This window comes from Myxocyprinus asiaticus, chromosome 28 (assembly GCF_019703515.2).
Source record: "Myxocyprinus asiaticus isolate MX2 ecotype Aquarium Trade chromosome 28, UBuf_Myxa_2, whole genome shotgun sequence".
NCBI classification, from domain to species: Eukaryota; Metazoa; Chordata; class Actinopteri; order Cypriniformes; family Catostomidae; genus Myxocyprinus; species Myxocyprinus asiaticus.
Genome location: NC_059371.1, coordinates 26,847,945 through 26,862,613, shown reverse-complemented (window position 1 = coordinate 26,862,613; position 14,669 = coordinate 26,847,945). Strand labels below are relative to the sequence as shown.

The 14,669-nt window shown below is 37.4% G+C and overlaps 1 protein-coding gene across 5 annotated transcripts; it reads right to left on the bottom strand.

Moving 5' to 3' along the window:
• Positions 1-668: 668 nt before the first annotated feature.
• zgc:153867 (uncharacterized protein LOC337226 homolog) lies at positions 669-14,294 on the bottom strand. 5 transcript variants are annotated; one of them, XM_051660362.1, is made up of 7 exons: positions 14,103-14,294; positions 10,281-10,308; positions 8,291-8,434; positions 7,032-7,205; positions 4,539-4,616; positions 4,216-4,258; positions 669-1,227 (listed from the first exon to the last, which is right to left on the bottom strand). In XM_051660362.1, exons 1-6 carry the CDS (start codon positions 14,277-14,279, stop codon positions 4,230-4,232), a joined length of 630 nt encoding a protein of 209 aa, XP_051516322.1. In that variant the 5' UTR covers positions 14,280-14,294; the 3' UTR covers positions 669-1,227; positions 4,216-4,229. The 5 variants fall into 5 exon arrangements, with proteins under 5 accessions (XP_051516322.1, XP_051516325.1, XP_051516323.1 ...); XM_051660365.1 differs by lacking the exons at positions 10,281-10,308; positions 14,103-14,294 and adding exons at positions 10,530-10,557; positions 11,053-11,174; XM_051660363.1 differs by lacking the exons at positions 4,216-4,258; positions 10,281-10,308; positions 14,103-14,294 and adding exons at positions 1,358-1,440; positions 10,530-10,557; positions 11,053-11,174.
• Between the last annotated feature and the right edge of the window lie 375 nt (positions 14,295-14,669).

Sequence of the window (14,669 nt, the reverse complement as noted above, 5' to 3'; positions counted from 1 at the left end):
GTAGAAGAATTTCTCAGCTCTTTTGGACCATACAATGCAAGTGAATGGTTGCCAAAATTTTGAAGCTCCAAAAATCACAAGACAGCATAAAAGTAATCCATAAGACTGCAGTGGTTTAATCCTTTAGAAGCAATATGATTAGTGTAGGTGAGAAACAGATCAATATTTAAGTCCTTATTTACTATAAATTCTTCTCCCTGCTCTGTCAATCTCCAATTTAACTTTCACCTTCTTCTTCTTGTGCTTTTGGTGATTCACATTCTTTATGCATATCACCACCTGGGCAGGGAGGAGAATTTCTAGCAAAAAAAGGACTTAAATATTGATCTGATAAGCATAGGTCAATCGTAATTTTTGAAAAATTGACAAATAATTTTCACACAAATATTGAAATGGATCATGTTGTTTAGATCAACAGTTTTAAACATGTAATAGGCCAATTTGGATTTTCACAATTTAATATGGAAAGTCTTGGTCTGGGACAAGGCTAAAACAATGCAATCTCAACATAAATTTTGAGAAATTAAAAATGCATGGTAAAAAGTCAAGTCTGTTTTGATATGAACTTACAACAAAAATACAATCCCTGGGAGTCTGGGACATGAATTGCCCAAAGGTCAAGAAACACCCATATAGAAATGGACTTTGAAAGACCACAGACAAAGGCATTATCTGTTTAAAATGTACTTTATTGGACAGCAAGAACATTCCAAGATAATTAATACAGTAAATGTTATTGCATTTCTGATTCATAATTTCTCAATTTGAAAAAGGTAACTTCTCATTCTGAAAAGGCCAAAAAAAAAAACAAAAAAAAAAAAAAGTCTGGCCACAAACAACGTTTGTACTACAGCACTGTCCACCAGAGATGCCTGAGGATACACTGGATATTGCATACACACTGCTAATGTGCTGCATCATGAGCTTTTATTGCAGACATTGTCAGCACACAAGAGATCTTTTCCATATCGCTATATGGTTTGAATACCACAGGATAGGATGCACGTCTCTTGGGGACAATCATATGGGAACTTAAAGAAGATAAAAGGCACTTCTAATAATAATACCCAAATGAGTGCAAACCCAAGAGGAGGACTGTGGCAAATAAGCAAATGAACATGATGGAATGAATAGGAAAAAATATATATATGAAATTACATAGAAAATAAGACCAACAAATGGGTTGCATTCTTTATCTTCAACCGCTCATGACCATGCGGACGAGTTCTGTGAAAAGAAGAAATAAGACAAAGTTAGGCTCCCTTTAGCATCAAAAAGGGGAATCGACCCCAACTACAGCATGCAGCTTAACATGAGCAGCAGTATATGCTAGAGAAAAATAAATGCAGATCCTTACACACTGCTGTTCTAGATTCCCTAATCTTCCTTTAAGTCCAAATTCCTTTAATCCATAGAACTGCAAACTGCTGGCGTTATGATCTTGAAAACCAAAATTATCCAAATGAGTTCCAAATTTTCTTAATCCTTCAAAAGTTGACATACTTTAAAACTTGCTGCAGTTTGAAGCCGTTCCCCATTTGCACTCATTCTTAAGTGGTGAGAGACAAGGTGAGAGCAAGATCATGGCAAGCTCCTACTAAACCACAGCTCAAAGACAACCAGGTCTAGGATTGAAGAGAATGTTAAAGAAGCTCCATCTGCTTTTCCTCTACAGGGCAAGAGTGGAAACAGTTTTATAGCACAGCTACAGTAATGAGAAATCGTAGTGTTGAGCTATGGATCAGCCTCCATCAGGAAAAGGAGAGAAAGATCAGCCAATCACTGCAATTTGATTGGTTAGTTCAAAATAAAAGCAACTTCACTGCTCTGAGAGCACAGGGAGGGTGTGTGCCTATTGTGTTTTTAGAAGCTCCAGCTTAAGGCTGAAAACATATTGATGCAATACACCCAAAAGACACTGAAAGTGAGGTATTCTGAGTGGAGCATGGCAGTGAGTATGTTTACATGGGCAAATATAATTGAACAACTGCGGTTTTTACATGGTAAAGCTACAGTCTTAAACTCTATGTCCAAGATAACACGACACCATGCGTAGTTGAATCGCTGAAGAAAGGTTGTCAGCTGAGGTGGTGACATAGATGTTTTCCGGTTGATCTTTTGCGTCATAGTAGCACGTCAAAAAAGACATCTACAGACCCACAAAACAGTCACAACAACAACAACGACAACTTTCCAGCCATGAGCATTTCTTACATTGTTTACGTATTGATTTTGGTTATCCGAACGTTATAGAAGACAACACTATTTGCACCTGGATTGTTCTAACTATACAAGATGTGCTTTGCTTCATTTGGACATAATCCTTATAAACTCTGTGTAAAGCATAATATTAACATTTAGATTGAGGAGAGATGACTAAGTAGACGATTAAGAAAATATATGGTTTGGCTGGTATTACTTGTCTGAATACTTCAACAGCTCTTCATCTGTACCGGTCATTTGCTTCAGGCTGCATATTCAATAACATCATGCTTTCTGCCTTATTCTATGAATGGAATACACATGAGATCAGTAAAAAATGCTATAACCACTTGATGATAAATGAAAAGTAAAATGTGCAGCAAATAATGTGAGATTTGTAGTGTTTACATCCTGAATTCATAGCATTAATGCTAGCATGCTACCTTGGCCATAGTATGCATCTCTTTTATTATATTTTATGCTGGAATGTATGAAAATAGTATTATTTATTAAATAGGAAAGTATTATTTATTTATTAAATAGTAGTATTATTTAAATTTATTGCTACTGCAAAGATTGGTGTTGGGTGATATAAGTGTACCATGGTTACATTCACCATGTGTCCCTGCCTTACACATTAGATAAATTAGCCTCCAAAGGGCACTTCGAAGGGTGGAAAATCATAGCAGTCATTCTTAAAGATCACTTCAAAAAGAATTTCCCAAAAAAATTCAAAGGTGGGGCCTGGGTAGCTTAGCAAGTAAAGACACTGACTACCACCCCTGGAGTCGCGAGTTCGAATTCAGGGTGTGCTGAGTGACTCCAGCCAGACCTCCTAAGCAACCAAATTGGCCCGGTTGCTAGGGAGGGTAGAGTCACATGGGGTAACCTCCTTGTGGTCGCTATAATGTGGTTCTCGCTCTCGGTGTGGCGCGTGGCGAGTTGTGCATGGATGCCATGGAGAACAGCGTGAAGCCTCCACACGTGCTATGTCTCCATGGCAACGCGCTCAACAAGCCACATAAGATGTGCGGATTGACGATCTCAGATGCGGAGGCAACTGAGATTTGTCCTCCGCCACCTGGATTGAGGCGAGTCACTACGCCACCACGAGGACTTGGAGCGCATTGGGAATTGGGCATTCCAAATTGGGGAGGAAAAAAAAAACAAAAACAAAAAAACAAAAAGGTGAGTTCCAAATAAACATTCTTTTTGAGCCCCACACCTTTCAGCCCTCGAAAGCTCTCACAGTTGATGATAAAGTCTCTGAAGGGAATAGGACACAGGGATGATAACTTCTGAATGAAACACACCCACTGTGTTGTTGTTGTTGCTCTTTGTGTTGCGATCGACTTCAGGGTTAAATACACACCTCTGTTTTTCAGAGCATACGCATAATGGCAAGGCCTATTGCGGACTGATTGAAGTGTTTACATGCTAGATGGAACCGATGTACAACCGCATTATCTTGGTCTGTTAGTTCGATTTCGCAAAAAAACGGACAGGTACAGTTTGGTCGGACTAACGAGTTAACATCATTTTAAAGAGACAAATTATTGCTTTTGTCCGACTGAAATCAGACTTTTGAAGTCCATGTAAATGTACTCAGTGTAATTACATTGTTTAATTACATCTCTTGACCTGTGCTCAAGTATGAAGGAGTGAAGTCGCCTTTTCACTTCTAAACAAGTAGAAGGGCCTCTGAGAGCTGTCACAAAGATGGCCATATGTAGAGAGCATGCTGCAGCCAGGGGTCAGAAAAAAAAAAATAAGGCTGCTGCAGAGATAGGGTAGAGTCCATCAAAACCTCCAAACTAATTCCAACCAGGCTCTCTAAGCTCTAAACATCACATGATGCACAGCAACCCTGTGATCATATGTAATATGTTGAATGTGGCAAATAGACAAGGTGTGAACTATGCAAGCATGTGTGCTCTGAGAGCATTAAAGAAAAAGCCCTGATGGAATGTTGCTTCACGTGTTATAAATGTTGAGGGCAGGAGGTAGACGTACACCCGAGACATCTCTCAGCCAGACATGATGTGACGAACGAAGGCTGTGGAAGATCAGTTACAGTTACAGCATGCTTTCACCATCAGATTCTCGGCAAGTGAATTTCACATGTGAACAGTTTTCTTCTCCATTAGAATAGAGTTATTGTCAGTCTTGGATTCCCAGGCCAGCACACAGTTATGGCTTGTATTGAAATATAGTAATTACCTTGCACACCATTAGCTTATATGGTAAAAATACACTTTGAAGCACTGTGACTGATGTGCTGCTCTCTTAATTTACATATGTACACATCTGACACTCATTTGGACTCATTCATTTACCTTCATAATTGATGCAACCATTAGCATCTTCGTGTCCAGCTAGAAGTGTTTCTACCTCCTCCTCGGTCATCTTCTCGCCTAAAATAACAATGATGTCAATATTTTTTTACACTACAAATGGTATTGTACTGTACAATACAAATAATGCACTACAATAGGATTGCCTGGGACTTGAGAGATTGAAATTTGGGCCAGTTGACAGAAGTGTCACTTGCCCCATCGGGTCAGAGCTTGCGTTACTACCAGGGTTCATACAGATGCTTCAAAGTTAAATTCAAGGACTTTAAGCACATTTTTATTTGTTTTCAAGGACTATGCTCGAAATGTCATTAAAACAAATTGTTTTTGTTAATTTTAAATAAAAATATTTTAACCATTCAGTTAATTTATTTTTATAAAACACCACTTATTACAACAATGAGCATCTTTAACTACATATTCTCACAGTAACAATTCTTGGTTCATTCATGACGAAACTGATGTGCAATTGTAGTGTGCTCCCTTAAAACGCACTTCTCTTTCCAACAAAAGTGAATAACTGGGTCCGTATACAGTAGTCCATATGACTCATGTGCTGTTTCATGTTTTCTAAAGTCACACAACAGATTTATGTGAGGAACTGACCCAAATTGCAAATGGGTCATTCTCAAAAAATGTTGACTTTCCAACTTACAAAATATTGAAATTTTTCATTTAGTTCAGTTTTTGCCTATAAACACAGAGGGTAAACATTTTGTAACATGTTGACATTAATTTTTATTCATAAAGGACAACTTGGCTGAATTCTTTTATTAATTTTGTTTCACGAACGGAGCAAGTTAACACTAACGAGGGTTAAATGGGTTACAACACATTTTGAGGGTTCAATGGGGTACAACACCAAATATCTGTGTGTGAACATATTAGTAAAAATGTGAATAACTTTTTAACATGCTGGGAAAAATCACTATATGCATATTTAAGCAGCCTCTGAACTTAAACCTTAATGTTTTTCTACAACTTTTTGTATTTAAAAAAAATTAAACAAAAAAAGAAAAGGTTTTAACATTCATAACAGCAATAACATGAAATCAAGGGACAAACTTTTTTAAATTATTAATAGTAATTTTGTTTTGCTTTTTTGTACACTTTGCACTAATGCTTTTATTAAAAATAATACAAAATAAATACACAAATAACTTAGAATTGTTGTACCAGATGAAGAGAACAAATATTTTTTCAGGCAATTAACAATTTCAAATATTTTCTAAAACATCTGCAAAACAGAGTCAAGCCATTTCATATCATTAAAGGTTAGGTTACAAAATACGCTATTTTAAAGCTTTTTCTTGACTAAAAAAAAAGTCAAGGGACATTTTGTCAACATATTTTGATATTGACCCAAATGTTGTCAGACATAACCTATTTTGTGAGACACAAAGCTTTCTTTACAGAAGGGGGCGCTAGACGGCTCACAAAACTGAATCCATTGATCTGCATTCAAATCATTCAAAACGTTTTACATCTCATAATTTTTTCACTCTGGAGAGTAATTTAATTAAAACTGATAGTTGCAAGAATTCATACTTGTTAAATCCGCCACAGCAGTATCTATAAAATATATATATTTTTAAATCCTCCAGTAACACTTGATTGTGATTGGCCCATTCTGAACTGCGCTGCCAAAAGTAACAGGTGCCCGTGACAGCGCTGTCTATCTGCCGCCTGCTTCAGCAGTGGTCTAGTGGTCTGTCGTTGTATTTCCCGAAAATAAAAATACATTTCATTTATTAAATGATTTAAGCAACGTATTTTAAGACTTTTCATAATTCAAGAACTTTAAGCACCTCTTGGTAAAAATTGAATTTAAGGGTTTTCCAGGACTTAAATTTGAAAAGCCAAATTCAAGTACTTCAAGCACTTCAAGCACCTTGTACGAACCCTGTACTACGTTCCAACGAGCTCACATTGGTCAATCATGAGTATGTGTTTGTATGCATTTGGTTTTCTGCAATGTTTGCAAATTCTGCTGACATAAATGTCACCATGGTAACGTTATCTAGCTGACCGGTATTGATGAGTTTGTCAAAATCGAGTGTGACTTGTGATAGTCTTGAAAGATCAGTTTGAATGAGTTGAAAATTATGTAATCAGTGTTGTGCACCGTATGTTTTCCAGCAAAAGTGTTCATGACATATATTATAGATTTCACAGCTACAACATAGTTACATAATTTTCATCTTTTTTGGAAAGAAAATATTAAAATCTAAATGTATTATTCAAACCATTTTAAGTGGGGCCAGTAAAAATGTTGGCAGGACAAGTACAAATCTGAACTAAAAACCCTTGCTGAGCCCTGCATATCATTCCACAATGAAGGAAATCAAGAATTCTTGCTTGTTTTGGTGAAATGGTAATCAATTCAACCATATCTACAATCAGTTTTTTCATTCAATGGCCTAGATGTGGAAAAGTAGGCTGTAAATATCTCCTCTGGAGACCAGGCCGACTTACCCAGTGTGGTGAGAACATGGCGGAGCTCAGCACCCATGACTGTGCCGTTGCCTTCCTTGTCAAATACTCTTAGCCCCTCTACAAAATCCTCAAACGTGCCCTGGTCTTTGTTCTTAGCGATGGCCTGGAGCATGGGCAGGAACTGTTCAAAGTCCAACAATTTATGGTTCATCTCTTGAAAACAAATACAGAAGCCTTCAATCAGACAAGATAGCATTTATTTCTGCATAATGCAGATGCATTTGGCAGACGCTTTTATCCAAAGCGACTTACAAGAGAGGAATAAATACATAAGCGATTCATCTTAAGGAGACAGTGGTACGAAAAGTGCTGCATTATACTAAGAACAACTATAATTACCTTCAGTGAAAGCTACTTTAAACAAAAGTTACATTGCCAAGCAACTCATAATTAAAAACGTTAAACTACAGTTAAGCTATCCTTTTAAGAAAGTAGCTACACTACAAATTAACCTTGAAACTACTTTTAACCTTGAAAGTCTGGGTTTGGGACAATGCTACAACAAAATCTCTTCATAAATGACATTTAAAAACTACCAAAAAGAAATTAAAGCACGGTGAAAAGTTTCCAAGTCATTTTAACGTGACCTTCATATAAAAATAAAGAGGCTGAAATCTGTTAATAAAAATAATAATATTAAAAATCAACCTCTGGAATATGAAAGTGCTATGAAGTTGAAAACCCTCATATTAACTTTTTTTTTTTTTTTGGTATACATATTGTTGTACAGCACATTGGTCAGCCGTCATTGTTTTTAAATGTGCTTTATAAAAAATTGACATTGTCTAAACAAACGATTCCCTAAATGAATCTGACTCTAACATTACGGTATATACAAGAGAGATATAGGACATTTTAGGAGATTGTGTATGACGATTCCCTCAGCTCACTTGGCTGTAGAGCTGTGTGTGCAACACAATGTAACATCAAAGGTGATGTAGGCATTTTATCAGGCATCACTGCTACTTATTTAAAAAGCAACTCATTAACAGAAAATCAACACTGTTTTGAAAACATCAGAACTATTGTCAAACTACTTTATTTTTAATTTAGCAGCATCAATACTTTTAGTTAGTCATTTTCCAATACTGATTACCATGGATGAACGAACCACAACCACCTTTCTATAAATACAGATACAGAGAAGAAATAGAACATACAATGCAGTCAATGACAACACAGGTCAGTCAATATTCATGTGGCATTATACTGAATGGCCAACAAATATGTGATCCTACCCTCTGCCTTTGGGTTTCCCAGGACCTTGAGCACCTCAGCATTGACAGGATTCTGGCCCAGAGCACGCATCACATCCCCACACTGACTGTAGGTGATCTTCCCATCTCCCGTGCGGTCAAACAGAAGGAAGGCTTCTTTGAATTCTGCAGAGATCATTCAAGACATTATTGAAAAAGATGCTAAGAATTGGGGAGAGACTAGAAGAAGAGAACATACATGCATGACGGAATGACAAACAAGGAGAGCTGATCTTAGCCTGCGTGAAATACAGGACAACAGATAATATGCCTTTCAATGTAAAGATATCAAGCCGTTCCTTTAAAGAGGTCAACTTAATTTAAGGAGCCCAATGGCTCAGCACACAGAGAAACATCGCACCAGCCATCAATCTTAATGTTACGTGAGGCTATTTTCTGCGGTCTCCACTCTGGCTAGTTTGGACAGGCTAAATGACTACAGAAATTGTATCTACCGTAACCACCTTAGCTCATAGTCCTCAGTGGAGAGCTTTTGTTCATGTTAAAAAGCGACTAAATTATTTAGACACATCAAGTTGCTTTTAAGACTTGAGACTAACTTGGCACCAAACAAATTTCTTCCAGCCCACTATTATTATTGCATATCATATGGCAACCCTGATATTCAAATTGATCATAGAATATGAAAGTATATAATAAACTGAATATGAAAACACATAGAAGGCACTCTAAAAGATGAACTACAAAAAAATAGGCCTTTTTAAACATTAAAAAGGTTCTGCAATTATTGAGCTTTTAAGTGCTTAAATTGTGTGTGGTTATACATAAACTATTATTTTATCCTGGGCCAAAGTTTGCTGGTACAACTGAATGTTATCTGTTGGGGCAAGGCCCTTTCCAAAATGCTCCCAGTTCCGTAACGCTTCTCCTGCTCACTGGAATGTGGCTATTCTCTTGCATGCCTGGAAATTTAGCCTTTAACCATATATGGTATGAGAGCAATAAGGGAGGGTGAGCAGTATTGTCAACCTCCTTTACTAAACTGCCATCCACTCTAAATACTCATGCAATTGGTAGAAAACAGCGTACAGCTCTAAACATTCTAGTTACAAAGCTAATATTTAGGTGGAGATGTTTTAAACAAAGCTAAGAGCACACTCTTTTGTTAGCTGAATTTCAACACTTCCTGACACACCCTCAACAGACATGACTGTCCATGCCACAGAGGAACCACATTAGCAAATCGGCCTACACTTCGGACTATCATTTTATTGCCAACAAAAGCCTTTATCAGCCAACTAACAAAGGACAATGCATCTATATGAACTTCTGCAGTTAATCCAGGATGGATAAGTTATTAATCTTACAGTTCTTACAAAATCTTTGTTTAAACACTGGCCCTTAACACTTACTTAATTTAATCATTTTAAACCATGACGTGCACTGCACACAAATAACTAATATTGGCATTATATTCATGATGTTAGCCAGAGGGGAACAGGCTCCCACAGTGAGCCTGGTTTCTCCCAAGGTTATTTTTCTCCATTAACCAACATCTTATGGAGTTTTGTGTTCCTTGCCACAGTCGCCTTCAGCTTGCTCACTGGGATTCTAAATACAATTATTTAATTTTTATACACAAATTACAATCATATTTATTCAAACTACATAATGATTACTCTAAAACTTTATAGATATTAGTTTCATTTTTTGTTTTTGTTAATGCATGACTTCCTGTAAAGCTGCTTTGAAACATTGCGTGTTATGAAAAGCGCAATACAAATAAAAATAAAAATGACTTGACTACACTTCTAAAATGCATTTTTAAATTTAAACCAAACCAAATTATTGGGAATTTTTACTACTGTGAATTGTTTTGGATTAATTAATGAATGCACTTCAAATAAAATAGACAAGCGAGGTGCAATCAGACACACAAACAGCACTGTGCTGTCCGTAACACCATGCAAACTAAATTACATAAGAACAGAGAGGTTTTCAGTACACTCACCATGTATTTGCTCCAAGTTAAACTCAATCTGGAGATGACATACAACAGTGGCAAAGGGAAAACAATACAAAAGGTAAGGAAGGAAAGCAGGAAGAATGCAGGGGAGAAAAGTAACAAGAGCAGAATAACCGGGCAGGGATGTAGAAAGCAAGCTGCATAGTATCGAATGGAGGGAAATAATACATAAAGAAGGTAGGAAACACTTTGAGACAGAATGATAACATGCACCTGCACAGGAGACAAACTCACCAAGAATCTGGTCCTCGGAGAAGTCAGACTGTTTGAATACAGAGCGACACTCAATGAATGTGAAATGAGACACAATAGCAAAGCTGTGAGTCAAATGGCACTTCTAATAACGCATTTCGGGCTTTCCAAAATTCGTAACGAGTAACAGTTAGTCAAGTTTAACTTCTCCGTCTAAAACTGACCTGCTAACACTGTCAGCTAACTCACAACTGCTCTACCAAGTGAGCATTTAACTACAAAACACACTGTTTTATCGAATTCAAGCGTGCCTTTTGAAGTCGTCGATTTAGGCGAAGGAAATCTATTAACCATTTCCAAATATCTGGACACTTTCTAGCTCACTTAATAGCCTTGAAAAGCAAAGACTTGGTTAGCTAGCATCTTAGAAGCTAACGACAGACTTCGGTTGGCGACTGTTCAACGCTAACCGTGGATATAGCTACAGAAACTTAGATTTAGTTAAGTATATATAAAGCTATGCTACTATTGACTGTTTATACTACATATTCATAATTATGCGTACCATATTCGCAGCAGTGGCTTGTTTTCCGGGTGTGTGCGTCGCGGCAGGAGCGTGAGAAGAAGACTCGCGTTAGTACTGTGTAGAGTTATGAAGGGTGGAGACGAGCAGTCTTCTCATTACACACAAAGAGTGACATCACTGCACAGAGACACGCCCAGCGCTGATCCCTAAAGCATAACGATTGGCCGCACAATATGCAAAGTTAATTGTATTATCATTGCAGATCGTTTGTATATTTTGTGAAGCCATGCAGTTAAAGGGATAGTTCACTCAAAAATGAAAATCCTCTCATTTACCCCCGCTCAGTGTGACTTTTTGTATTCTGCAGAACACAAACGAAGATTTTTAGAGGAATATCTCAGCTCTGCAGGTCCATACAGTGCAAATAAATGTTGACCTAAACTTTGAAGCTCCAAAAAGTACATAAAGGGCAGCACAAAAGTAATGCACTAGACTCCAGTGGTAAATCCATGTCTTCTGAAGCGATCTAATTGTTTTTGGGTGAGAACAGACTATGAATTTTGACATCTGCAATGCAGATTCTGCATTCTCCTTAGTGGCAAGCTCAGTTGCACTTCCTAGCGCCATCTAGCGCTCAGCACACGAGTCAAGCGTAACTAGGAAGTGTAATCGAGCTTGAAATCAGTATCGTGCCTAGAGACTGCAATGGCAAGATGTACAGTTGGAAAAGAGTTATATTTTGGTCTGTTTTCACCCAAAATGAAATAGATCGCATACAGGGATATTTTATCCAAAAATGAAAAGTCTCTCATCATTTACTCACCCTCATGCCCTCCCAAATGTATATTACTTTCTTTCTTCACCAGAAGAGGTAGGTCCTTAAAATGGAAGTGGATGTTGATCAGACCTCTGTAGCTCCAAAAATCACAGATAGCCAGCATAAGCGTCACCCATATGACTCCAGCAGTTAAATTAATTTCTTCTATAGCGATAGATTCACTTTTGGTGCAAAAAAGATAAATATTTAAGTACTTAACTATAAACCATCACTTCCAGTCAGCAGCAGCATATGCATTCACGAGAGCGCTGAGATCACCTGGTCTCTTGTGTGACGAATTTTGTTGGCATGTTATGGACTTAATCTCACGTTTTTCTCTTGGTTAAGACATCCAGGATAAGCACACAAATGCACTGTTGTGCGTAAACAAACAGATACAAATACAGATCTAAAACAAAACCAACAAAACTTCTGTACAGCATTCCTTCTACTTAGTTGTAAACAGCGCTGCTCTTCCAGGTGTGTCGTATGTGTGTCAGTTCTCGCATGAACATGCCAACGCAATTACGACACACGCGCATACTGATGCTGATTTTTCACACCAAAAGCAATCATATTGCTTTAGAAGACAATGATTTAACCGCTGGAGTCGTATGGATGACGTTTATGCTGACTGTCTGTGATTTCTGGAGCTTCAGAGGTCTGATCACCATCCACTTGCATTGTGAGGACCAACAGAGCTGAGATATTCTTCTAAAAATCTATGTTTGTGTTCTGCTGAAGAGAGAAAGTCATTCATACTCCATCTAGGATGGCATGAGGGTAAATAAATGATGCGAGAATTTTCATTTTTGGGTGAACTATCCCTTTAAATCTCAGAAAATCGGCAGAGCATGTGAAATTATACAAATGTGACAGCCTTTATGTAGACTCAGAATTTATACATGTGTATTACCCTAATGCCATCAGTATTGGTTTCTTTGTAAGTTTCAGGTGAGTGCAAATGTTTTTTTACTGTTATTTTTCAATCTTTTTTGTTTTCCATTTGTATTAATGCATATTGTTCATTTATTTAATTTTTCCAAAAGAAAAGCATACTTTGTTGAAGTTATCTTATTTTGAAACCGTTCTTGGTAGCATTTGTGAAAAAAACTAAACGTAAGATTCATGTATGTGTCATACGAGTTATTTTTAACATGCATTTTAATTAACTATTAATCAAGTACTCGTTTTTTGTGAGTTAGAGTATTTGACTAAAATATAACTTGAAAATGCCCGTCGCTACATTAAACCACTGGAGTCATATGGATAACTTTTGTGCTGCCTATGTGTGCTTTTTGGAGCTTCAAAGTTTTGGTCACCATTCACTTGGTAGGTTGTATGGACCTACAGAGCTGAGGTATTCTTCTAAAAATATTTATTTGTGTTCTGCAGAAGAAAAAAAGTCATACACATCTGGGATGGCATGAGGGGCAGTAAATGCTGAGAGAATTTTCATTTTATGTGAACTAGGCCTATTCCTTTAACCATCTGTTAGGTTGAATTCAGTGTGCACTTCAAAGACACATGCCCACGCACATGAATGAGTATGTTACGCTTATAGGGAAATCTGGGAATCATCTTGAATATCTGGGATAACATGGAATGTCACTGTGGAAATGTATTGATAGCTGGAAAATATGTTTTTAAATTCTTACACAAAACAATGTAATTATGCTTGGTGTGTTGGTTGTAACCTAAGCATGAGAGTCATATATCAATAAAGATGACAAATTGTGTAGTACACAGATCTGGGATGACACAAGGGTGAGTAAATTATTTTTGGTTGAACTATTCCTTAAAGTAAAATTCAAGGTGACAGTAATGCAGCTTAGGGACCCTGTGCTGTGGACAAGCTACATCCGTGCCCCATTTCTCAATCTTGATATAGCTCTAGTATTCTCTTTAGATTTGGAGGCTGGGTTGACATAGTTTTCAGTTTGCCCTGCTGAGGTAATCTAGAGCTGCATAAAAAGAGATTACTTTGATGTTGATTCAGATCAAATTCAGATCTACTCCGATATGTGTGTTGCAAACAATGTGTCAGTATACAGTGCTGTAAAGATAATACCAAGGAATACATACTTAAATCCTTAAACTCTTAAAATCTTCATGAGTTTGTTGCCTTTTGTATCTACCTGCCATTTTGAATCAGATTCTTTTTCTGATAGATATTCTTTGATTTAGTAATGTGAGATTTAAGAATGCTAAGAAGCACTGTGATTATAATAAGTTCAAATTCTAAATGCTATGTAGCAGGACTATCACTTACCTCTAATGTGTTGGGGTCAAAGGGGGAGTCAGAGGGACGTAACATCCGTGGTTTCAACTCAGGAGCTGGTTTGGGGGGCGAAGGTGTCGTGGTTGGGCAAGGAAACGGCGGTCCATGTCTTGGTAATGTTCCGCCCGATGGAGACTTCTTGATTGATGGTTCTCTTTTTGGTGCCATCTCTATACCTTGCAATGTGTCCTTCCTCCCAGTCCACTGCTTTGCAAAAAATCAGGAGAAAGCCTCAGTCAGATGAATGCACTGCATGTGTGAGATGTGGGAGAGAGTGTGTGTAGGAGTGCTGTCTCAGAGTCTGTTTTAGTTTCTCCGCTTGTATTTATATGTAGGTCAGAATCGTGAACATATGTGGGTGTTGGGGTGTTTGTGTCACTGATAGAGAGCAGCCCCAATATAAAAGAATATATTTTTACATTTGCATCAAGATGTAAACCTCTCTCTCTCTCTCTCTCTCTCTCTCTCTCTCTCTCTCTTTGTGTGTGTGTGTCTTTGGAAGATGGAACTGTTGTTAGCTAAAGATATATATAGATATTTCTATTTTTATTCTCCTTT

Coding starts and splice junctions, on each gene's coding strand:
- zgc:153867 (XM_051660362.1), bottom strand. CDS start 14,279: ATGGCACCAAAAAGAGAACCATCAATCAAGAAGTCTCCATCGGGCGGA. Junction 8,435..10,280: donor TAACTTGGAGCAAATACATG/GTGAGTGTACTG, acceptor TGATCTCTGCAG/AATTCAAAGAAGCCTTCCTT. Junction 4,617..7,031: donor CCATGTTCTCACCACACTGG/GTAAGTCGGCCT, acceptor TTGTTATTTTAG/GCGAGAAGATGACCGAGGAG.